A 27,315-nucleotide genomic window follows, 5' to 3' on the forward strand; every position below is an offset into this window, starting at 1 on the left:
AGTATTGTAAGTAATGCTCAGAGGCATTTTTTCTTTCAAAGGCAGGTTTGGCCATGCTGGCAGAAGATATTAGAAACTGGAGGGGTTTAGGTCAGGAAGTTGAACAAGTTGCTACATGTTGAATAATCTTGATCAAGATGGTTTAGCACATAGTAAGGAAATATTGAATGAATTGACACTATAGGTAAATTATAGTTAGGCTTGCTCTCTTAGACAGAGATATTGTTACACTAAAATTAAAATGCTTGCTAAATTTTCTACTCCTTTCACCAATTACCTTTTATGTATATTCTTTCTTTGTTAACAGAGTGATAAAAATATTGTCTACCAGGCTCTAAAAATGGCCATAACATGTAGTGCATCAGCTTCCTATTTAATGTATTCACACATAAGAGAATCAAATATAAACATCAAATTTATTGTCAACTGTCAAATATACCCAAAAAACAAAAAAACCCAAACATATGATACATACATGTTTGCACATATATCACATCCTTTTAAACAGATATACAGGAGGAAGAGAGAAAGAGAAGAAGGTGATGGTTAGAGAACTTATTCTTTCCCACAGGCTTGGGATATTATGATCACAGTGTTTACAATTTGAACAGGATTGCTTCTCTTCCTATGCTCACTCCTTCCTCTGAATAGTTTGGTCCTCGTAGGCAATGAGACAATTTGAGGTTAATCTTTTTAGTGGTACAGATTAAAGATTGGCCTGTTGGATAATTCTTATAATTCATAGAGCAGGGTTACACCTTTGTATCATTACACATATGCTGGGGAAAACTAGAAGCAAACTGTCTCCGTATAATATGATTCTGCAGTGTACACTTGGTGAAAATAATGCTTATCTACATTTCCTATGTAATAATGTACAAGTGGCTACACACTACATTAATCTTCCCAGTCTTAAATGTACAAGGCTACTTGTACAGTTAAGGAATGTGTGTCATAATTCCAACGTGTACATCACATTATCCAACATACCAGGAGGACCCCTAGTTGGAGAAAGCTATACTAGATTTTTATCCATTAAAAGAGAATCCTCACATATAACTCTCTCCTTAATGGTTCATATAATATGAACAAGCCTTTTCTACCTGGTCTTCATTCACTCCATCTGATCAGAGAGAAACTAAAAGAGAAAGAATAAATACACATGTTTTGTATTGTCAAGTAGAAAGGTTTATGGTAGGGGAGGGAGCATAATACAGTAGATTCAGAATTTCTAAAACAATTGTGTCATCTGGCACTCAAAGGTATACAAGTAAGCACTGCTGGTTGTATTTCACCATATGAGCAGATTCTATAGCTCTCCAGTGCCTTCCTCCATTTCTCTGGTACCATTTTTTAAAAACCTGGAATGCTGAAGATTTTTTCAGGTGTCATTATTTTGTCCCAGGAGAGGTACAATAAGAAGAAAAACCAGACTGAAAAAAGAGCAGCTAGTTCTCTGCTGGAAAGTTTGGAGAGCTGAATATTTTTAGGTTTGCAGATTTTAGTGCAGCATCCTGAGTTGTTTTTTTTTCCCCTTTGGCTTTATCTAGAATTTAATATTAATTGTTAATAACCTAGCCAAGATCACATGATACATTTGAGAAAATATATTTAGAATAGATTCATGTGATCTAACCCAAAAATCTTTTCTTTGCTTTTCATATGAGGAAGTCAGTGTGGGGATAGTTGTGTCTTGTGGCTGAAATGGAGGACTTTCTTCACTCCCTAAAAAAACAATACTAACATTATTTATATTACTAATATACTATACCAGTGTTCACCAGACTTTCCAGACGTTGGGTTAGCTTGGAGTTTGGAGAGCATCAGATTGGAGAAGACTGACCTTTATCATTGTTTTTGAAGCCACAAAGGCCCGTAAGGGTCTTGACTCTTGATTAGGATCAAGACCTGAAGGAACATTAAGTTCTAATATGTAAGTGGTGCACTGAGATTGATTCATTTGTCATACTAATAGCAAGAGATGCCTTATTGAGCAAAGAAATTAAATCAGTACTTTTCAAGAGAGAAAGGGAGCCTTTCTTGTTCAGGACAAATGACTTGGGAAATACGCAAATGTGTGAAATAAAGAAACTGTCCAATGCATTTTCCTTACTGACTGCAAATGCTTTTATCTCACTCAACCAACCTACTTAGTAAAACAAACATACAAACGAACAACCAAAGATCTGATGTCTAAATTCTGGCCACTCTTTATATTTCACTTAGGTTAGAGCATTCTGCTTGGCCACAAGTGATCTGAGAATCTGTTCTGCACCTCCTTGCACACTTCTGACTGTGATAGCCAGTATGGTCTAGGCACCAGGCTAGAAACTGGGAGACTATAAGTTCTAATGTTGCCTGAGGCATGAAAACCAACTAGGTGACTTTGGGCCAGTCTCCGCCCAATTCATCTCACAGGGATATTGTGGGGAAAATAGGAGAGGAAGGAGTTATTTATTGAGTTATTTATATAAAATAATAATGGTGAAATAAATAAATAAATAAATAAATGAAGCAGGAGAATCCAAACACTGCAGTAGAAGCCCTATTCTAGTTTTAATATATCTTTAAAAGGAAGGATTAAACAAAACTCTAAACTCTCACTTGCCAAAGTCAATGAAAAATCAGAAAATCTTAGTCTCATAGGTAGAGCACAACTCTGCCTACAAACTGTTGTTTCATTGTTCTCCCTTCTATAGCTTTTGCATCCCAACCACATGATGGGTGCATTCCTTGGTTGCCAAAATACAACCCATCCTTATTTGATTTTCAAAAGCTCCTTTAACTAAGGGCTATCTGTCAAGTAAGACCCACAACCATATTTCCAGTGGCACACTTATAAGCTTAGCCATAAATATGTGAGCTAATAATGCAGTGGAGGAGAATGCCTACTGTAAGATCCAGTATGTATCAGGGGTAAGACAAATAGCAACGGTACCAGGATTTCTCAGTAAAATGTGGAGAATCTCTCTTGGGTTGATATATAAAATACAGTAAATGAATTCATCTCATTGTCTAACAAGCTCCCTTTCCCAATTGCACCTCCTTGCCTATTGTGTTCCTCTGCAGTTTACAGAGTTTTGCAGAATGTGGTATATTTATTGCAGTGGTGTAAGACTTTTTGTGATGGCATTTTTGGATAGCAGGATCAAATTGTTAGACAATAATGAGTGGTCCCAAATCCTATTTCCCAACAGGTTTCTAACTATTAAAAGCTTTCTATCATGAATTAACAATTCATCCAGTCAAATGGTTTGGCCAACTTTCTTTGACTTAGGCATAATTCAGGTATATAGATTTCAACTCTCAGAATCCTACAGTAAAAGCATGACTTTTACAGATAAATCTTTGAGCTGAAATTCAGAGGAGGAGAATGCATGGATAAAAAAGCTATCATAGAGCATAACATTTCATATCATACCACATCACATACCACATCACTTCAGACACGATGCTTTTTAATGAATACAATTCACACAATCAGCTGCATCACTGTGATGATGATAAACAAAATGAGCCAAAATGAGAGTCAGCCCTTAGAAGGGAAAGGTAGCCATGAAAGGGAAAACTAGGGTAGAAAAAGGGTTGACCAGGACTGCTCATATTCTGTGCTTACCACTTAGAACTTGCCCTTCTTAAAATCTGTCATTATGGCTTATAAGAAAGGTTTAAAAAACAATTTGAAAATATATAATCTAGAGAAACAAAAAAAGAGTGGCAGGGCAACACAGGAATTCAAGTAACTGATTAGGGAAATGATATCTCTGGTGTAAAAAAAAAATCTGAACATCAAGCATAGGCCTTTGTGAAGTCAAGGAAACCTCTGGCACTTTTTGCTTAGTGATAATGCTTTACCTTACAAGGAAGACTATGAACTAAAGCCAGAAGAAAGATAAAACAGCTGAACATCCTGGTGAGGACATGCAGAAGTATATTGGGTTGTGTATTCTAGACCAGGGGTGTCAAACTTGCCGGCCCACAGGCCGGTTTCATCATACCGAAGTCACATCCACCCCATTGCTGGCAATGCAAAAAGAATTGCGATACGTCACAACACCACAACACGTCACGTAATGTGGCAAGTTTGACACCTGTGTTCTAGACTGTCAGTGACTTATAGTGGTAAATGTCAACACAGTGCTTTAATGCTTTTACAATCCCAATCAACAGAGTTCAAGTAGCATCACTGAAAGTATCAGCAATGGAACAGATTGGAAGTGTTGGAGATGCTAATTCTACCAACAATTTCCTACTGATACAGTTTTTATCCTTTCTCATACTGCTCTTCAGAGATTGGCTACTTTCCAACCACTTTAGCTTCCTTAGTGGAATGTCTAGTCACTCACAGAATGAATTAAAAAATATTTTACTGAAACAATGAAAAATAGTGTCATAATTTCATTTTTAAGTTTAGAAGGCTTCTTTGTATACATGTGCTCTCTCTCTCTTTCTCTCTCAAACACACAAACACACACACACAGACACACACACACACACACAACATCCCCCCTCTCCAGGCTGACTGTAAGAGGTTGCTGGATGGGGGAAAGGAACTGTTGTTCTTTCTTTCCCAAAGCAGATTGAAAGAAGGAAATGTGGCTTGCATGCTCCTTTCTTGTGGCAGGAACGAAAGTCCTTTATGCCTTCATTTTTGCCTCACAGATCTCAAAACTTAATTTGGCTGCCCCTCCATGGACTTCAACCAACTTCTCATCCCACTGGACTATGTTGCCTTGCAGCTGGCTGGTGCAGTTGGCCAGACCCACGATCTCTGCTGGCATCAGGACATGATCCCACATGTTGAACTGAGAAATTTCCCCAACGAAGGCCTGAGTTGCATCGAATCTCCCTCCCAATGTATCCTGTGGCATCAAAATGGAGAAATGGGAAAACAAACAAGGTAAATGGGAAGAATGGGTTAAAATGTTGAAGAAAAAACTAGAAAATAGTAGGATAGAAAAATATTGTTACTGATGGTAACTACTCATTTTAGTGTAGTGGTTGCCAATTCTTCAGTTTCAAGGGCTGTGTTTCATATTTTGGAGGGATGAGGATGTTAATGAATGACAACAAATAGGGAAACCATACAGGGTTAGAAAAGCTATTTCATGCTCATGTTCCCTGGGTTTCAGGGACTCCAGTTTAAACCAAAAATCTTTTAATTTTCTAAATTTCAAGGCTGATGGGTTTTTCTTTGGGTCAAGAGAAGACTAATAGAGGATCTCTTAGACTCAAATTCTGCTTCTTTAGTTCAACTGCTAATCAAGTTGCTTGAATATTGCTTTGGTCATTAATTTCCAAAATCATGTGGAGAAATCAGACTTACCTGTTCCTGGCCCAAGATCATCACCCCATGAGGTTTGATTGAATGCCAAGATGCTAGGTTATCACTGGCTCCATGCTCCACTCCATCTTGATACACAGACCAAATGCCATCCCGAGTGATCCATGTAATGCAAATATGGTGCCATGTCCCATCCTTTAAAATCATGGGCAGATGAGCCACCTTTCCAACAGAACAGAACAGAGACTGCCTTAACAGCATAGTGCAAATAGATGCTTCGTAGATGCTTTTTTGTCCTTTCCTAAAATTGCCATACCCATCACTGTCACAGTTGGTTTCCCAAAAGTCTTTTAGTCTAGAATGACTTGTCTGAGTCATTATGGCAATACATAAGACAGATAAAACTGAATGGAACAGAATAATCTTTCTGGTCATTTTTCCAAAGAAAAATCTGATTGCAAAGGGATTCCACAGCTGGATTGTCACTACCCAAAGATGTCCATCGTGAGTACTTGGCAACGTTGTATCTCTACATGGTAGATCATATAACAGACCTCTCAATTAGAATTGTAAAATTTAGATGGACTCACAGGAAAAGACAGCTGCCCTTCAGAAAGCCTGAACCCAAACCATTTTGTTTTGTAGACTAAAATCCCCAGCCTGAATTGTGTGTAGTAGGAAAATATATCCAAGAGAGGTCTACAAAAGTAGGCCACAACAAAAATATGTTGCTTTTGCTTCTTTCTGTACTTTCTGAACACTTTTCAAGGGCTGTTCCATGCAGACAGCATTATAGACATCTAAAGGAAAAGCAACCAAACCTGGGCAAAGCCATTCCTGCTACTTCATGACTGTGGCCCTTGATTTTCTAGGATCAGAGCACAGTCACTTTCAGACCCCGTGAATCAGGGGGGCTGAGCCGGTTTTTTGTGGGTGGGATTGTATTTTCAGAGGTGTATTGCTGGCATGCAGAATCGCTAGAGGGGTGGAGAATCTATCTTTTGCCTCCCTTTTTGTTGGGGGTGCTGTAAGTAGGTAAAATAGGTACATTGAACCTATTTGTTTTCAGATTGTTTCTAAAAAAATAAGTAAAACAATCATACCACTGAAAATCAACTATTCCCACTGACATTGGGAGGTGTCATCTTAGGCACTTCATATTTTAGCAATTCATAAAAAGTAAATTTGTGTCAGATATGTCTGCACAGGGAGGTCATACAAATCAAAATGACTTGGCAGTGCAATCCTTCCATGCTACTGTGGTCCTCCAGCCTAGGGAAATTGTGCATTATTACTACAGCTAATGCCATTTTTAGAGCAGGTCGGTGTCTGTGCCATTCAATTCATTCTGTGCTGGAATCTCCTTTACCTTACCTTGTCATTAATTATAAGTTCCATAGGATTGTTTCCCCATACTATCAGTACAAGCTCATTGGCTTGTCCAGGAACAGAATAGGAGAAAGGGGTGCCCACTTCTGCTGAATTCTTAGCTTTTAGCCACATACTGATAGTGAAGGCATATAGTTCAGGCAAGCTTTTCTTCATCCGAGCGTACATGTAGTTGTTTCGTACAGGGATGGAAACTTTAAAGGCTTCTGGAGCATTGAAGACTGTTGTTTCTATGTGCACAGGAGATAAATAAGAATCAAAAGAATTATGAAAGATTAGCAGAAATTGAGAAATAATTTTGACATATGATCAGACAGTTGTTATCTGAAAGGGCTGCTGAAATGGGTGTCAGATTTTATAAATGATCAGTACATTAGTCATATTCTATCATAATTTGAGATCATATGACAAGGTCAATTGGTCTTAGATTCAAGAAATACCACTTAGCACATAACTAATTTATGGGATCCACAGCCACAAATGGGGAGGGGATGGCCACTAGGGTAGCTGGCTTTAAGAGAGGTGTCATCCAAATGACAAAAGATGGTTGTGTCAATCAGTGGTTACTAGCTATTTTATAATGGCTGTATGGACCTTTTCTTTGGGACATATGCTATCAGATAATATTTGCTGAGGAGCAAGAGCAGAAGAGACTCACTGTAGCACCAAATCAGAAAGTACTTCCGAGATAAAGATTTCAATAGCACAGCATTTTGGTGCATTCTTTCTAGTTTTTAAACCTTTGTTTAAAGAAATCAATATAACCCATACCCAGAGTTATATAACTATGTACTAAAAATGAATGTATGAAAGTTCTGACTTTGACCCCATATTTTGGGCTCCTCGTGGTCACACTAACCATGCTCAAGCTCAGAGACTCGGTTATGGAGAGTATCCAGCTCCTTTTCGACATTTTGTTGCTGTACATTGTGGCTGCTGGTGATGGAGGTGCGTTCTTTCTCCAGAGCTAAAAGCTTAGAGAGGATTTGTCCTTCCAGTTCCTCCATCTTGGTGTGGATGGTCTCTTGAGCTGGCACAGGGGCAGAAGTAGAAGAAGTATTCATTCGAGTGGGAATATCCTGCTGCACTCAAAGAAGAGATAAACAAAAAAGGTAAAAACAGATTAAAAATAACTTAATAATTTAGAGATGCCTTTATTGGTATATTTATATTTCTACAGTACCCAAATATGGCTAGGGTTGGGCTTTGGGAGAAAAGATCATGATTCTGCAGCCATGGGGGGGAGGGTCCCCAGTGATTTCCAAAGGATCAGTTCATGGGGGGTAGTAACCCTGGTAGGATTGATATTATACCATTTTTAAAAAAATCATACACATATACCGTACATATACTCGTGTCAACCAATGATCATTTTTTGTGATTTTTAGTTAAAAATGTACCCTTTTTCAAAATAAAATAGGACTTATAATACAGAACAATATCTAAAGTACCTCTTTCCAACAAGTCCAGGATCTAAAGTTACTTTGTTCCAATATTCCACCCAAATAGTTAACATAGACTCAGCAGCATAAAAAGCTGAGAGCCATAATATTATGAATATGTTAAAACTGTTGAGCTGACCCAAAACTGTTTAGAATCTTTGTGTACCTACTATACCAGTGTCCTCTGTCCTGGGCCCCAGGGCCACCAGAGTGATAGGAGGGGGTGCCTTGCAAATTCCATTGGAAATATTCATATAGCGGATTAGGGAAATGATTAGAGCAGTGTTTTTTTTTACTTTGGGAACTTTAATATGTATGGACTTCAAGCAAGCTAGCCAGGAAATATGGGGAGTTGATGTCCGTGCATCTTAAAGTTGCCAAAAGTTGAAAAACACTCAAAATCTTGACAAAGCTTCAGCAGAGGAATGGTGTTTTCTGTATCTATTTACTGCCATCTACTGGCCATCTGGATTTGTACAGCCCAGATATAAGGGAAAAGCTCTCTCTCTCTCTCTCTCTCTCTCTCTCTCTCTCCCCCCCCCCCCATTGGCAAAGAAATGTTTTTAAACTCTGTTCCTATATCTGTGTTCTGGGTTAAAAATGATGAAATGACAAAGTAAACTTCCTATTTATCTCTTTCTTCAAGATGTATTTTGGATAGAAGTGAAGCTTTTCTGTCCTATCCATTTCTTATTAAGTCTAAATATCAGTTCAAATATAACTTATCTTTATCACAACAAACATATTGTACCAGTTGATTACATCCACAATGGGTAAAAACTTTTTGGACATGAGATTTTAACATTAGTAGCAAGCAAAAAAGGAACAAGAGGCGAAATACCTTCCCACATCAAGAATACATTAATCCCTTCAGATCTTTTCTGACTTTTGGACCAGGTATAGGTCTTTGGCTAATTGTCTTATACTTTGTGCTTTTATGCCTGTACTTTATTAGCTGTTTGAGAAATTTTGTTTTAAATTGGAAAATGCCTACCAATATATGAAATAAGCACAGTATCTATATTTTTAAGACTTTTCAATTAATGTGCTTCTTTCTGCTTTTCCACACTCAAAAGTCTGGAAAAGAATGCCTTTAATATCCTAAGTTGCCAGGGACAGAACTGGCTATCGGTGAGCAGTAAGTGGACTTTTTCTTGCCCCTTTGACCAGCCAGTCTCTTTGAGGCTACATAGTAATTTTAATTTTACAGTTCTGTATGCTGTGTAACTTCAGGTATTGAGGTCACAGCTGGTATTGATAGAGAAGTTCCATAACTAGAACAAGTCCTTATTACTGTTTGCCAGAACGGATAGTCCTGCTGGGGAAAAAGTTCCCATTTAGAGAAACCTATTTTTTCTTCCTGTACTCTGACTACAGCAGAGATCAGACACATCTTTTCAGCCACAAAGCCCTAGTTCATTGACTTTATGCTAAAATACCCTGGATGTTAAGCTGTATTAGTACATATGCAGTTAAAAGTGCAGGAAGCAGCAGATCTACTCTGTTATTCCAGACCTGCCACAAATATTGCATCCAGTTCCAGCCTGGAAAGGAGGATTCAGATAAACTGGAAAGAGGTTGAAGAACAATGTGGATGACAGGAAACTCAAAACAACTATGTGTAAATCTTTTAAGGGACATCTTGCTTTGATAAAGATGTAAGCCAAGTATCTTTTTGAATTGCCTCAGGGAAGGGCCATAGCACCACCATGCTTCCAACTTCTGGAACAAAGCAGCTCTGGAGTTTCACTACATTCCTCAAATAAACTTCTGCGAATGTACAGAAACCATTTTGTTTAAGTAAAGAAACTTCTGAAGGCAGAGTGGTCTCATATTGATGCTTCACGGCATTAATAGTTTGCTACCTGGGTACTCTTAACAATGTACCTCTGGAAGGTAAAGCACCACTGAAGCAGATAGTATACAATCCTCAGAGGCTTATCCATTAAATTCCTTGAAGAAAGATTAAGGAAGTCAATTGCAGGATAATATGACAACATTCTTCAAGTGCATACAAGAATGTCTCCCAGAAGAAAACTGACTCAAGGCATGGAATAATAAGCTTAGTCCAGGGAAACACATTCTGCTTGAATGTTAGAAAACATTCCTTATGGAGAAGAACAATTTGGCAGTAGAATTAGTTATGAAAGGAAATAATAGCTTGAACTGAATATTCAAGAGGCTGGATAAGACATTTTTAAAGAGCAGCATGTGTGATTTTGATTTTAGAATCTGTTTTATAATAAATCATGTTGGGGTTAACAATGATGGAACATGCAGTTCAGCAGACATGTCTGCTTTTATTTTTTCCTGGTCGTGATTCTTAATTTTTGTGAAAGAACATCAGTAAAAGCAGATTGTTTTAGAAGAGAAACGGAAAAGGAAACACTAAAGAAGGTGTGAAGGAGACAAATCTGGAGGATTTTGTTTCGTTAAACCAATATTTTGCATATTTTCAAGGCTGAAATGCACTTATTTTCAGATTTAAATAAATATTTTAGGGCCAAATACTTTTAGAAAGTTTTGGGAGGAAATATATCTAAACCTAAATTAAAGATCTGCTCTATAAAAGAGAGTAGGATATTGTTATGATGGAGCTTATTAAACCACAGTTAAATAAAAATGTGGTGTTTCAATGTTTAGGAGGAAGTCAGTCACATCTTAGGGTATTCTAGGAATTTGTGTGGCCCAAACTTTAGGAAAATCTGAAGAGTGGGTGAAACATCAGGGCCTTGAGGGTATTCTTATTTTCAAATGCAGAGTAGGGAATTATAAAACAATCTTTTTGACATTGATTCCTGGAAAAAGTCTAGAATACGGTAGTTCATAAAGAGACCAGTCTTTAAGGTTTGAAAACAGTGTGTTACCAGAAGTTACATAAACCTGTCAAGAATCACTCCTCCCATATTAACCTTGTCACAGTTTGTGATTTGATAAGATACTTAATAGATTGTGGGAATGTTATAGATAGACTATTTCTTGATTTCAGCAAAGCATTTGACTAAGTGCCCCAAGACATTCTAATTAATATAGCTAATCAAGAGTAGGTTAGATGGTTTAATGTTGTGTAAATACATAGCTGGTTTGAGTACAAGGTCTTATATTCTTCAGGTTGTTTTTTTTTTTACTAATGACTTGGGTGAAGAGGTAAATAAAATGTTTATCAAAATGGCAAATCACAAAATTGGATGGAATAGTTAATATTAAATTTGAAACAAACTTTTTCAGTTAGAGAAATGGGATGAAAATTCCATAAAAAATGTAATAAAAACAAATGCAAAGCTCTTTACTTATGAAACAGAAATCAAATCCGCAGTTGCTGAATATGTGCCTTGGCAATAGTAGGTCTGAAAAAAAACATTAAATATTAGCTGATTACAAACTGTATTTACTACAAAGATGATGTGGGTCAAAAAAATGCAACTTTGTTTCAACGGAAACAAACTGTTCAAATCACAGGAAACAATAATTCTATTTGATTTTTTTTTTCTTGGTCAGACCTCGGCTCAAGGACTGAGTAAACTTTAAGAAAGATTCAGACAAACTGTTCAGAAAGGGCAATAAGGATGACCAGGGACTAAAAACTAAGTCATATGAAGAGAAATTGAAAGAAATAGGAAGATTTAGCACTCAGAAGACTGATGTGAATCTGACAGCACTCTTTAAATATCTGAAAGGATGCTATGAGAAGTTCTCCATTGTTCCAGAATTCAGAACATAAAATAAGGGATTTAAAATAAAAGAAAACAGATTAAATGTTACAAAAAATTTCCTAAAAGTGAGAAGTTGACGTAGTGGTGGAATTATCTTCACCAGCTATAGCCAGAGGTTAAATAGTAATTTGTTGTGGATGCTTTACTTTGGATTCCTGCATTGGGCAGGAATTAGATTTAATAACCTAAATAACCCATTCCAAATCTTTGAGCCTGTCTGTGGCTCCTTGAAAATATCTATTTTAGAACCCTATGTAAAAAATACTTTTAAATAGACCTGTACATCTAAAATTTAAACAACTATTCTATTTATACTAGGAGATTTATGAAGAAATGAGACAGAATGGATTTATAAACATACATATGAGAAAATAACATGATTCGGCGATAAACTACATTAATATTCCCCAACTTGATGTTCTTCAAATATGGTAAGCCGCCATACAGATCTGGAGACCATCATGCTGGGGACACTGTCTATCCTTCATTAGCGTGGGTTAAATTAAAGGAAAAATAAGAAAGTCAAAGGTGGAGTGAAAGGCAGAAAGGATAAGCAGGAACAAAAATATATATATGAAAGTAACTTTTCACCCTCTTGTACCCGTGTTATTTCTCAGTCTGCCTAGCTACCGGTATTGGCCACTTACATCAGATGTTAATGAAAATGAAGGCAAAAAAGACTCCCTGCCATCCACAGCTCCCTGCCGCTCTCATTCATTATTGGAGAAGCTGATCTAGAGAAATGCATCTATTATTGAAACCTCTTTCTGTGTTTTGATGAACTACTCCTAGGTGTTCCTAATTAAAGCTGTAGCTTTTCTTCTCATAATTAATCAGCACATTCTCTCTTCTTTGTAGAAGATGAGATTATGGGGTTTTTTTGCCAAGGGAAAAAGTTGGTCCATGTCTGTCTATGTATGTTAATCAAGCACATCTATCCAAAAGAGTCTTTTGTCTATTACTAAAGTTGTGCTTTGTAGAAAAATCAGGTTGTGAAAGCAAGAGAAAGGGTTTTACTGGTTTTGCTTTCTTTTCTTTCTGTTCCTTGGATGTATAATAGCCGACAATTTAAGAACAAGGGCAGAGTAGAAATGATGTATGGATTACTTCAAAGAACAGGATATTAATATTATAAGTTTTTTCTTCTCTATAAGCCTATAGGTGTAGAAGCCCTCCTGTGGATTCCAATCACACCAAGCGGGACAAGAACGTAGGCCTTTTTTTGATGGCTATTCTCAGAGGACAGCCACAGTGTAACAATTTGTCAGATGACCCAGCCATCAGTGTGACAATTTAAAGCTTGTCTATAAAAATTATTTATCACCATAGCAATGGCTGGAGCATGCAATAAATTGTTAATATGAAAATGCTTCAAAATTATGAAATTCCTTGTTCAGAGAGTTTGTACCAAATTTCTCTCTCTCTCTCTCTCTCTTTCACTTGTTGCTATTTATTTTTAGTACTTTTAACATATTTAATCCATTATTTATATATGATTCTATTGAAAAATATTTACAAGTTTAAAATGATCTGATCTGATCTAATTTTTACAGCATTTGTTTACCTGTCACTTTCAGATTGGCTTACAATAAACTTAATGAACAAATGTGATTTTTATCATTATATCATATTAATTTAGCAGAAGAATATCAGAAGCAGTACAGTAGTGTATACAATAAATTTAATAAAACTTGAGTATTTTAATATTCTCTTTTGGATAGCAATTTTTTCTACCTATTTTCTATCTTTTTTTTCCAAACAAGATAGAAAATCTTTTCACCATATTCATATCCTTTCTCTTTTCAATACATTTGCAATTTAAATTGGAAAGAAACAATTCCTTCCTTAGCTAATTTCTCTGGGTAAATCAATATTCTCTCCAGCAGATCTGATCCCAAATATCAGTCTGGGCTCTGATTCCGACATAGAGTCGTTGTCCAAATCTATCTGTCTCTGAATTGGCCTTCCACAAATAAGATGGCAGAATGTGCACAGATCCCCATGGAGGGCTCTGAAGAGGGGCAAGACAGACCAAAATACCTGGTGGAATTTGGAAGAATAGAAAAGTAGGCTGTGATGTCTTCTTTTTAGACTATCTGTTTCTCAAGAAAGGAACAGAGGTTTGGAGTAGAAAACAGTAGTGCACATCAGAATTTTTTTTTAAAAAATGTTAATCCAAGAACTCCCATATTTTATTATGGGTTTCTAATGTTCCTTTTTACAAAAACCTTAATCTCAAATAGTGTGAGAAACACTCTAAAGGCAAAACTCTAAAGGCCATGTGTAACACCTTTTGTGCTTTTTTTTTTGTGCTCCATGATAGCCTAAAGCAGGGGTTCCTAAACTTTTCCCATATCTCCCTTCAGTTTAATCTTAATGCAAATACTTGCCCTAAAAATCCAAATACCAAAATAAACAAAAATGAACAATGGAAACAATACAATGAAACTTTGGAAAAGGTGGAATTATTAACTAAACCAGTGATAGCAAACCTTTTAGAGACTGAGTGCCCAAGAACCACCCCGCCCCCCCACCCTATTCCCTACCCCACCCGCAGGGCCACTTATCACCTCCACGGCCCGCCACAGATCGCCCAGGCAGCTCAGCAGCACCATGGTGGCCACACTCTCCACCCGTGCCCCGCAGCATCATCTGCACACAATGGAGCACAAGGGCGGAGTCTTGTCCCCGCTGCCCGGCTGCCATGTCTTTGGCTATGCTGCTCCATTTGGGCCACACCAGGAGGTGACTCTCCTGCAGGGGGGCTGCTGGTGAGGAGGGCCGTGGGGTTGGGGCGATGATGCGAGTGCCCACACAGAGGGCTCTGAGTGCCGCCTCTGGAACGCGTGCCATAGGTTCGCCACCACTGAACTAAATATTCTTCACTCCTCCCATGGACTTTGTCTTCACCTCACCAAGGAAGGTTGCCTCGCAGTTTGAGAAACTCTGGCTTAAAGCAAGGTCATTACAATGAAGTAATCATAGTTTAATTCTCTTCCCATGCATATCATAATATCATAATGGATGCTTCGCCCTTTGGTCACCTGGCTCCAGCTCTCCCTCTGTAGAAGGCCAATGTAATTTTTGTTTTTTCTACTTTCTCTTCTTTAACCTGTGATACAATTACTTCAGTTATTTGGTGAGCTTGCTTTACATAAGTAATCTACCACTAATCTACTGCTTGTCACCTACCAAATTATTTTTATGCCTGGCCTAGATTCCAAGCTAAACTTTCTACAACCATACCTAGACCGTTTATAGTTAATAGCTTACCATTATTGATTCTTTTTTTTTTTTTTGTCTTTCTTCTTGTCACAGGCCAAGGCAAGTTACAAATTCAGTAGAAAGAATTCAACCATTAGAGTGCGGGGTAGACATTATTACTGAGGTGGTGGTACATTTTGAATTTTTAGATGTGCTATAGGAGACTTGCCTATTTAAAGAACTGCTGTATTGATGGACATTAGAAGTCCCAAACATGCACTTACTGGAAGGTGAAAAATCTACCCAGGTGTCTGTCTCTATTTCGCCAGAGGAATCTTTGTGGATCCCAAAGCACCATAAATGCAGTACTGATGTCTGCATTTAGTCTTTACATAAGAAATTTAAGTAGGGCAGGGATCCTGTTGAGCACCAAAGATTGTACATGACACATTGAGCATAATGATATCTATGGACATGACTTGACCCATCTTTGCATTAAGTCAATGAAATAATAATAAATAATAATAAAATTTCCAACTGTCAATTACAAAATGCCACACTGCTTGGATCCGGACATATACTGTACTATATTGATATATTTCACAGGTTCTCCCTTCCTGGGAAGAACTTGATGTATATGAAGGTCAACAACAGCTAAAGAATGGGCAACTGTGATTCCACCTTGTTATGTATATAATAATAATCCAATCTAAACATCTAGTAGACTGTGCAAACAACAATAACAACAATAAACCAATAGTGATAGGCAGTTTGGGTGCAATTCCAAAACATCTGTACCATCACTTGAACATTATCAGCACTGACAAAATTGCCACCAGTCAATTGCAAAAGGCAGCTTTACTTGGCACAGCTTACATCTTGAGATGATGCCTTTAACAACATCAAACAATATCTGCCCATCTTAGGTCTTTGGGAAGGACATAATAGCTGGATAAAAATGCCAATTCCAATCTAAATATCTGGCTAACTGTGCAACCAACCATAATAATAACAAACAAATGGCATGACAAAGTAACAGCAATTGTGCAGTGGAATATCTGCAAGAAATACCATTTGCCTGCAAGCAAGAACTGTGGGAAAGAGAAAATAATAGAAAATTAAGAAGCTAATGTGCTCTGGGCCTTTAGAATTCAAAGAGACAAGCACCTGTCACATAACACTTCAGGCTTAACAATTGTCAGTAAGAAAGACAAAAATGTCTGGATAGTGGATGTTGTGGTACCGCGGATAGGAGAAGAGAAGAGAAAGAACTGGAAAAAAAATCACAAAACACCAGTATCTCAAGCAGAAATAGAATGAATGTGACAAAAGAAAGCAAAGATAGTACTAATACTAAAAGATACTTTGGGTGCAATACCAAAATAAGTAGAACACCATTTGAACTCCATTGGCATTGAAAGAATCACCACCAGTCAGTTGCAAAAGCTTTACTCGGAACAACTTACATCCTTCAGTGACACTGTTATTATTAAACAATAACATCTGCCTATCCTGGGTCCTTGGGAAGGACTCAGTGGTAGATAAAATGGCCAAACCCAGTCTAAACTCCTACTTGACCATGCAACCAACCATAACAATAAGAATAGAAAAAGCAAAAACTATTCTAGTTCAGCAAAAAAATTTCACATGTCTCCAAGCTCTTCTTTTAGCACAAATAACCTTGTGTTATTTAGAAAAATTCCCTCAAATTAAGTCATAATAACTCAGAAAGGAATGAGCTCCACCACTGTGGTAGAATCACAGAAAGGCCTTCACCTCTCATAGTTATAAACTGACTTTCCAAAGAAGGCGATTCATACACCTACAATATTCTTTCACCAGCATCCTTATAGTGTCCTCTTAGTCTCAGGCCAGAATATGTGCCCTCGTTTTCCCCAACCATATACCCTTTAAGTAACTGGAAATTCTAGGGATTCAAATCCCAACATACTAAGTTGGGGAAGGCTTCATAATCAAAACTATACAGCGTAAGGGAATCAAGCTATTTTAAATATTGTTTGGTTTCAAGATAAATCCATTTATAGTTGGCACATCAGAGAACCCATGGGATGGCAGTAAGTTGCCACAGTCTCTTTCAGTGCTGCCAGTGCTTGCTAATCTCTCTCTCTCTCTCTCTCTCTCTCTCTCTCTCTCTCTCTCTCTCTCTCTCTCTCTCTCTCTCTCTCTCTCTCTCTCTCTCTCTCTCTCTCGTATCTTGGAGTTTTAGTAAAAAGAAAGCAACCTCTTTTCTACAAGAAGCGGCTGAAGCCAATTGTTCAGCACCACACTGGAAAAGCTTAATTTTTAAAGTTTGAGACTATGATGATCAATGTAATATGTAGAATGGAGACACATGTTTTAAACTGTACTTCCACCAATGCGCCCCTTTACCACATTCTCAGTTATAGACTTCCATGTTTGACATTTTGTCACAAAGAAAGATAATAAATAATAGGAATTTGTCTTTAAAGTAAAACATGAAGGAAAATGAAATTGAGCAAACAGAAATTAATTTGTTTATAATGGCAGGCAATATGTTTCAGGGTTAAATATATTAATGTACCAGAAAATTATTGATTTATTTATTAGAATTTTATCCCACCTTTGTTACTTTATAAGTAACGCAAGGTTGCAAACTTACATAATATTATTCTCTCCTATTTTTCTCAAAACAACAATGCTGTGAGGTGAATTGGGTTGAGAGATAGAGTGACTGGCTCAAGATCACCCAGCTGGCTTTCATGGCTTAGGAGGGATTAGAACTCACAGTCTCCCAGTTTCTAGACCAGTACCTTAACCACTACAGCAGCAGCTCCCAACCTTTTCTATACCCCGCATCCCTAGAACGCTTCTGATATATTCTCGCACCCCTTACAAAAGTTCGAAATAACGGCAATGAATTATGCATATACACTATAATCTTGAAAAACCAAGTTTTTGCACCCCCTGGAATATCGTCTCACAGCCCCAGGGCGTGTGAGCACCCACGGTTGGGAACCCCTGAACTACAGCCTGCATGTGGGAAGCATATTTATACATTATACTTCTATTCAGGAAAACTTATATGAAATTTCCAGATAATTTTGTATTCAGACACTGATGAGGAGCAGATCTTACTATACAGCACTATACAACCTCAGATAGTGCACCACATCTGGGTTGAAGAAGGACATACTAAAGCATATAGGATTGGACTTCATGGCTCTAAAGATTCTGGGGAAATCGGAGCTGTCTTTCAGACTGAGCTCCTAAATGGCTTTCCACACAATAAGAAACTTCTGAGTGACTACAGCTAGAGATTCTCTCATCATACAGTAAAATCTCACCTCTAGCCCTGTCACAGCACATTCTGAGGTCAGCTTCAGATCTTATTGGCTTAGCCTTCAAACTATTTTTTCATATCAAATTCAGTCTGGGAAGAAGTAAATCAATAATTAAGAAATAAAATCGGTTTGCAGCAACTGTATACATGCCCATTTCTCTGGTATTGTTCTACTCATTATTTTTGGGAACAGATATTGGTGTTGATAGTAATAAAACAGCCAGCTTGGCTTCCATTTCAATAAAGTAAGAACATTTCCCAGAGATGGGCTTTTGTACTGGTGCTGTATTTGTAGGCATGACATTTTATGAATAATAACAGTCTGTTCTCACAAAATTTGTCCTTCTCCCCATTTCAATTTGCTATAATGAGAACAGTGTTGCGCCAGAACAATAATAGTATCAGGATTAGCTTTGCCCCTAATTCAATGAACATTGTCATTATGTCAGTAATAATAGTTCCCCCCCACACACAAATGATTCAAGTACTATTCCTATCAAGGGCACAGAATCATCGCCTCTGTCAGCAAACCAAGGCATAGAGCACATTGTGCTTGGAGGGTGCCCTTTACAAGAAAAGATAATTGATAGGAAAATGCTAGATGAGAGGAAGACAATTGTGTTTCCTATCTCACCACTCTACAGTGGACAAAAAGAAGGGGGAAAAAGCTGAAGTAGCTTCAGTTTTGTCATGATCATTGATTAAAAGATGCTAGAAGGGAGGCAGCATATGAGATCATCTACCTCCTCCCAGCAGGATTGCATTTAGGATTGTTAACAATGTTAATGTCACTAGGCTGGATTTCATTTTCATTTTCTTAACTCAAAGGTTCCAGCTGAGCCTTTGAGAGGCTATTCCAGATTGTATTAAATAAATTAATAGCCATTAGGGGTCTGCTCCCAGGTCTTCAACTAGACCCTCCATTTGCTTTTCCTTTACTTTCCTCCCAATTAGGCTCATGCATATGTCCTTCAGGTTATGTGCTGCAGAACATGTGGCCTGTTCAAAAAGCAAACAGGCAGCGGGAATTAAAAGAAGGAATAAGAAGAATGAACTGCTGATAAGGAAGAGACAACATTTTTGATAAAAGCATTAACTGTATTTCATCATGGTGTTTTGTGCTCTGCTCTTTCTTTAATCCTTTTTTCCCATTTATGTTGCCAAACAGCCAGGCTAGAGTTCTGAATCATCCTGGTTTTGGCAAAGGTAGAATGATATTGTTTGTGACCCTCTTTGATCTAGTTCTCAATTTAAATGTCACATTTTTATCTTCACATAGAACTCTATCTGTTAATATCAAAAACTTCTAGGTTTAGCTTTTGAGTTTAGCTTTCATGGTTAGTCTGAAGAATTTCTCCTATAGTAAACAATGAAGTTTTTATTTCCCTGTCTCTTCCTATCATCTATGTTGTTTGTTTTTTCCTTTTCTTTTGAGTAGCTGAAATGTAACCCATTAAAACTTCCTTCCTTCCTGCTCTATCTCCCAGAATTTATGTTAGAGAATTATCAACTTGCCACCAATATTGCTAAGGAATGACCAAGTTTTTTGTCAACATATTACAAGTGCTTCTGTTATGCCATCAGTTTTTATTTCATTTTAGTGATCAATAACTTAATATAACTTAAGTTTATTATTAGACTATTAAGTTTTCTTATTTTCCCCTCATAATAGACAATTCTGTCTACTGCCATGAACATCTATTTATTATAATTTACTCAAAATTTAAGCATCACTCTTTAATGGCATTTATTGCCATTTCAGATATTTATTTGCATGTATTGCCATTTTAATTAGACATTTCGAGTTTGTCTAGTCTGCCTTTTATTTTGTGTTGGAACCATCCACAGGTAGAGATGGGATGGCATAATATATATAGATTGCATGTACACATACACACAGAGCAAACTTAGAAAGGAAAATACAATTCTCCCACATCCTGTACCCAGTCTTTTCCCAATTTGGTAACCTCAATATTTATTCAATTATAGTTCATCTCCAACCAAAATGACTGGACCTCTGGGGAGCAGTAGGATAAAGAAAAGCTCCTGTAGCCCAACTAATGCATCTGACTGCACTAGTTCTATTTAGATTAAAGAGAGTAGAAACTCAGCCTGGAACTGATCAATTAATTACCTAAAATCCTGAAAATCTTTCATTGCTGAAGTTAATAAAAAAATAAAAGAATGCTAGGAAAGGTTAGAGGGGTAATAGTGTGGGGGTGAATGGTTGACATCCAAAATATACATAAAATATGGATAGTAAGAAATTAATTATGCTTATTAAGGCACCATTTTGATCTAGATAATATGAATTTTACTAATCACAGATTTGTTTATTACCTCTTCTTACAATATGTTCATGTTTGGGAATCACCTGTTTATTCCAATTGATTATATAGAATCATAGAATGTGGAATAGGAAGGGATTACAAGGACCAGCTAGTCCAACTTCCTGCAGGAAAACCCATTAGATCAGGGGTGTCAAACTGCTGGCCCACGGGCCAGACACGTCACATGGAAGCCGCGCCCACCGCATTACCAGCAATGGCAAAACCGACCCAATATGTTGCACGACGTCACATGACATCGTGAGTTTGACATGCCTGCATTAGATTATCTTTGAGAGGTAACAGCCCAGTCTCTTCTTGAAAATCTCCAGAGAGATTTTCATAGGCAGACTTTCACTATTTTGTGCAGATCTTAACCATTATCATTTTCCCTAAATAAAATCTAGGTAGCTACAAGTTATACCCATTATTTCTGGAATAACACAAGCAAAAAGCTTCCCTTATTTCCCATGTTATATTGTCTCTCGAAGGCCCAGAGTTTTAAACTTACAAGAAATGCACCAATATTTATATTTTAGCTGAACCAAAGCAAAACAGTAAGATTCCAGGTATATAACTGAAAGCTGTGCAGAAAAAAATTATCTTGTAATTTTATTATTCATTGTCATTTAATGAAATAAAAATTTATTTTGAAATGTATTTCAAAGAAGAGCATTTCAATAACATTCTCATGAATGGGATGAGGTCTTATTTCACTTATTTCATTATCAAGTAGCTACAGTGAATGTGGAAAACATACAGATCTAGCCGAAAATGAGAAATATCAGTCAAGAGACATTGTTACACATCATATAATTTTCTCCTACAAAAAACCTGGCTTCATCTTTTAACAAAGCTATTGGGAAGCCCATGGGATCATTATAAGTAACAAAAAAGTTGTTATCTCCAGTAGGCAGGTATATATAATATTGGGACAAATGGGAGCTAATTGAGTTGTTTTGGAAATATAGTGTAGGGAATAGTGAATTGTGCTTAGCTGCTGAATTATTTGGGCAAAACCATATCTTGCCAAAGAATGTGCATGTCTAACATTTCATTCTTGGCTAGGTTGGCTCTGTAAATTGCCAGAGAATTGTAAACTTTCCAGAACTTATAACCTGAAGCTTTTCTGTCTCCTGTACCCAATTAACTTCCTGAACTCATGATGCAGTGGGTGGTATTTATCAAAGAATTTTTGGAAGGAAGAAAAAAAATTCAGAATACATATTTAAAAACTGTTGCATGAGCTCATAACTTCCCATCTGTTGAAGCAAAAGTGGGGAGGAGTGCAGAGTGTACTTCTTGATTTCCGAGCCCTCCAAAAGTTTGTAGCATGCCAAACAATATTAGTCATTCAAGATGTCAATATCTGAAAAAGTGAGAGGAAACTGGATGGAGAAACACTCCATCATTTTACAATACGTGACCCAACTTTTGGATTTTTGATTAATTTAGTCCATTGTAAGATATTCATGTATATTTCTATAAGCAAAAAAACAAAACAAAACTTCAGTAGCTAGGGCATAAGAAATCCCCTCACATTCATTTGGATTTTAGCAAATTTCTGTTTACTGGCTATGATAAAGACATCTGTCTAAATCAACATTAGAGTTTGATTTATTATGAATTACATTAGAACTTATGAGATGTATCCCATTTTTATCTTCAAAGATTCCTTGGTATCTGAAACAATTACTGTGTATTTGAAATGTTGATACTATGGTTTTCTTGTATAAAATCTCAGTTTAGCAACAAGGCTAACCTGACTCAAAGAATATTGAAATGTGTTAATATTAAATTTGATCATTATGATTAATACAGAACTCAAAGCTCCTTGTAGAAAAGTCCCTGAAAGAAAATTCAGATTGCAACACTAAAAATCATTCTTTTAAACGAGTGGTTCTCAACCTTTCTAATGCCGCGACCCCATAATACAGTTCCTCATGTTGTGGTGACCCCCAACCACTTATACATCACCGGGTACCAGGGGCGTGGCCAAAGAAAAGGGGAAAAAATGGCGGACAGCCTTGTTTGGCGACCCCCATGAAATAGTCATTCGACCCAAATGGGGTCCCGACCCACAGGTTGAGAACCACTGTTTTAAACTTTATAGAATGGGTATAGAAAATAATCTATATAAAACTGGAAGATGCCAAGAAATTATACCTACCTATCCACAGATAGAACAATACAGGTAGTCCTCAACTTACAATCTCAACTGAACCCCAAATTTCTGTTGATAAGTGAGACATTTGTTGAGTTTTGCCTCATTTTATGACCTTTCTTCCCACAGTTCTTAAGTAAATCACTGCAGTTGTTAATAACCTGGTTGTTAAGTAAATCTGGCTTCCTCATTGATTTTGCTTATCAGAAGTTGGCAAAATTTGAACCCATGACCCTGGGACACTGTGACTGTCATAAATATGAATCAGTTGCCAAGTGTCTGAATTTTGATCAAGGGACCATGGGGATGCCGCAACTGTCATAAATGTGAAAATATTCATAGATCATTTTTCAGGGCCATTGTAACTTTGAATGGTCACTAAATGAACTGTTGTAAGTCAAGGATTACCTGTACACCTACTTAGTGTCTCAAGCACTGGGAATGGGTGCAACATATCAAAGGCTTCTTGCTTATTCAAGCTAGTCAGAGATATTTTATAGAATGTGTGTGTGCGCACACATGTATGCGCAAGATACCATGGAGATTAACAGAGTGAGCAATAGAGTTATTTCCTCTGTGAAGACGCTTATGTGACAGAACTTCATGCACAGGATGAACTATCAGTCCTTTCTTTTAGCAACATGTATTTCTAATCAGTGCAGCTCAACCAATAATTATTTTTTGATCTTGAAGTTCTTAAAGCACTGCTGTAAAATTAATAAGAGAGGTTTATGCTTATGTCTAATATAGGCAGGATGATGAGTAATAATTGACAGTTGTAGCAATATCAGTATACTGAATTTTTAATAATCCATTCAAATAACACAAGTTGCAATCTGGCTAGACAAAATCTAAGAAAGAACCGTGCTGTTTAATGTTTGCTATTATAGACTGTCTAGTCTGTTTCCATTTCTGGAAGGAACAGAGTTTCTATAAGTCTGGATTCAGCCACATCCTCCTAAAACAGCTAGAAAGAAATGTTTTTATGTATCTCATGTATTTATATACCATACCTTTTCATATGGGGGGAAAAATACAGGGAAGCTTATAGAAATTAAAGTGAAATTAATATAGAAAATAAAAATAACAGATTAGTTTGTAGAAATTAAGCTAAAATTAATATGTAAAATGGAGAAAACAACTTTTCAATAATTAAAAGGGGAAAAATAAGTAATTAAATTAAAATCTTGGGAAAATGCAACAATCTTTATCTAACTCTAGAAAGAAATCAAAGTTTGCATCAGGTAAGTCTGAATAGATTTTTCAGTGGTCATCTTCCCAAAGCAGGAGACTTCAAAGAGCATATAAAAGGAGTATCATTATAACTACATCAGAATAATTATAACTAGTTCAAGACTTCACAAATCCTCAAAAGAATTTATACTTCATTTTTATTACTTATTCATGTTGTAATGATATATTGTGGGAATCTATGGTTCACACAGTGATAAATCTTCTGAAATGGTTTCTGAAATGATCACTATGCTATGGGTGCCATGTCTGCAGAAATATCAAGCAATTATCTGTCTTGAAACTGGCACCAAGTTCCTGATAAAAAAGAAACCTTGATGACAGTGAACAGACATACATCAAACTAGAACTTAAGGACTATAATAGTGCCTATAGACTGTTGTTATTTTATGTCTGCACCTATACACTGAGATCACAAATAAAAAAATGTTTACACATATGTTTGATAGTGGGGTGCACTACCTGGAAAGGTGGGATTGGTTTCTGCAACCTTTCAAATACACATTTGGTTGCAAACTGTATTATGTAAAATGGAAAATGGTACTCAATACTTAAAACTCCAATCTCAGTAGATTTCCCATCTTCTAAAAATCACTGACAAGGAAAATGAAAACTACTTTCCTCCTCTCCCCTCTTTCTCTCTCACACACAAAAATAAATTTCAAAAGGAATATCACTCATAGTTGCCTTAAGTGAGGTCTGCCCTTATTCATTTTAATAAAATATAAAGAAGAGATTTGGAGAAGAATTCCAAAAATATTGTCAAAGAAAGAGTAAAATAGCTTTAGATCAATTTCATGAATAGATGTGAAATTATCTCTTGCTGTATGAAACTTCTTTCTATTGTTCTGTTGGCATTAGGCCTTGCAATGAATAAGTCTACAATCTGATAACATCTTGAGAAGTAAGTACTTAACTTCCAAGAATATTTATATTTATTTTGAAGTCGCTAAGGGTAGTGTTGATAGAAGGTGCCTAATATAATATGAACATGAAGTGTCCCGTATACCAACCCATTGGACCTCCTCTCTCCATATGTGCACAACTATTCTTCATTTCCACAACATGGCCCTTGACACTTGACATCTTGCTCAGTTAAGGCTAGAAGAAGATAGCTTTAATTCAATTACATACTATCGAATGTCTAAACTGCAATTTGAAAAACCGATGGACAGAAAAAAAGAGAAGCAAGCAAGAGAAGCAAAGAGAAGTTTTTGCGGTACCCTTGCAAAAAAAAAAATAGAAAAAAAGAAAATGGATAAGGTGGGGAAATTGGAGTGAGAAAAGCAGCAAGATTATTTTTATTATTTTACCTCGATCTTGTCAATCCTGTCTTTCAGAGACCTAACTGCTTCCTCCAGTTCCTGGATCATAACAGGCGAATCCCACGACAGGTCGTCCATGGGCATGGCGTCTTGCCTGGGGATCCCCCAGACAGAGGGACTATCCTGGAAACTGAGCTCCAGCCCATTCTCACACTGGCTCAGCTTGGTGGTCAGCTCCCGGATAGTCTCCTGATCGGTGCGGATCTGCTCCTTCTGCTGCTGCGCCGTCTGCCTTAGCTGCTCGGCTGTGCTCTGGAGAAAGAACAGCTCTTCGCTCGCCGCCGCCGCCGCGGGACTGTCCCCTTGCGGGCTTCCTTCCGCGGGGCACTCGACCGTCAGCGGGGTGCATAGGAAGCGGCTGAAGAGTTGCTGATGCTGCTGCGGCCGGGCGCTAGCCAGGAGGTCTAGCACAGAGTCCTGGGAGCCTGTCGAGAAGCCTCCGTAGCTGCTTTCGCCCGTCCCGTGGAGGGCTCCCAGCGTCTTGTCGGAACCGGAGGCGGGCAGCAGAGCAGAGGCCGCGGCATTGGAGCCATTATCAGCACCTTGGAGGGCTCCGGCATGGCTGGCCGCAGGGTAGACGCTCGCGATGATGCAAATGATTGCACCAAGGAAAGCGAGCATCCCTGCGGCCAGTAGCACCACCAGAAACTTCAGGATGGCAGTTTCCAGGGGGGCAAAAGCCAAGAGAAATGAATACCCCAGAGGTGGGGAGTGAAGGGAGAAAGGGGAGGGAGGGGAGAAAGCGCCTGAAGTGACCGCGAGCAAGAAGAGTGGCAGGACCGCTGAAGAAGCCCTTCCTTGCTTCCTTCTGCTTCTTGAACCGTGGCTGTTGATTATATCCTGATTGGAGAAAGGGAGCTGAGACGTCACCGACTCCTTCCCTGTAACCCTTTCCAGGCTGGTGAGAGAGAAACTTTGGCCCCGTCTTGAGGAACATCTCACGCTTTTCTGAGTGAGGTAATCAGAGGTTAGGAGTCTGGGAACATCAACACAAAATGTTTAAACTAAAAACGTACTACCAGACTCCATGTTATTTTTGGTTGCAACAGGCCAACACAGCTCTCTTCATATATGTGTGAGATACATACTTTTCAGAAGACCAGAGGAGAGAGGGAGGGAGGGAGGGAGGGAGGAAGGAAGGAAGGAAGGAAGGAAGGAAGGAAGGAAGGAAGGAAGGAAGGAAGGAAGGAAGGAAGGAAGGAAGGAAGGAAGGAAGGAAGGAAGGAGGGGTCTTTTTTTGGTGAAACAGAAACTTTCCATGCTGTCTGCAATTTATTTCCAGTTGAGTTCACTGGCAATGATAGGACAGTGTTAGTCAAGAAAATGTTGAGTGATCCAAAGTGGTGCCTTCCATTTTGTTACAACAACAACTTTTTTTTAACGGAACAGAATTTATATTAACAGATGAATAATTTTCCAGGTTTTCTCTTTCCTCTTTTTAAAAAAAGTGTTATATCCAACAATGTACCTTCCAGTTTCAGCTAAAGAAGCCATTTCCCAACAATACTTTAAATATTTATGATAAGCAACAGACGAAAAATTCAAAAATGCAACTCATTCTTGGATGGATACCAATTTAAATTACTCTGGTAATGTATTCTTTAAAAAAAGTAATTACTTTAAAATAAATATTTGCCGCCTCTATTTAGAATAATCTTCAGGTATACAAACAGAAGAAAAAAATTGATCCAAGTGTGATACAGTCTTGTGCATGAAACAAAGAATAAGAAAGTGTCTCAGTTCTTTGCCCCTTGTTTGTTTACATTAATGTGCCAGTTATTTCTCAGGTTAGCATTCCCTTTCTGATGTATTTAAGTGCCTATTTTCATTTCTAATAAACCAGTCTTCACAAGCAGTCACAGCTGAAATTGCTAGAAATGTAATTGTACTATCA

At 37.6% G+C, this 27,315-nt stretch overlaps 1 protein-coding gene across 1 annotated transcript; it reads right to left on the minus strand.

Moving 5' to 3' along the window:
• Window positions 1-397: 397 nt before the first annotated feature.
• On the minus strand, window positions 398-26,262 carry NPTXR (neuronal pentraxin receptor). The gene is made up of 5 exons (XM_039335489.1): window positions 25,410-26,262; window positions 7,533-7,755; window positions 6,659-6,903; window positions 5,327-5,506; window positions 398-4,862 (listed from the first exon to the last, which is right to left on the minus strand). The coding sequence occupies exons 1-5, from the start codon at window positions 26,040-26,042 to the stop codon at window positions 4,638-4,640; spliced, it is 1,506 nt and encodes a 501-aa protein (XP_039191423.1). The 5' UTR covers window positions 26,043-26,262; the 3' UTR covers window positions 398-4,637.
• Window positions 26,263-27,315: the final 1,053 nt, after the last annotated feature.

This window comes from Crotalus tigris, unplaced genomic scaffold (assembly GCF_016545835.1).
Source record: "Crotalus tigris isolate CLP2741 ecotype Arizona unplaced genomic scaffold, ASM1654583v1 scf7180000017644.4837335, whole genome shotgun sequence".
NCBI lineage: Eukaryota > Metazoa > Chordata > Lepidosauria > Squamata > Viperidae > Crotalus > Crotalus tigris.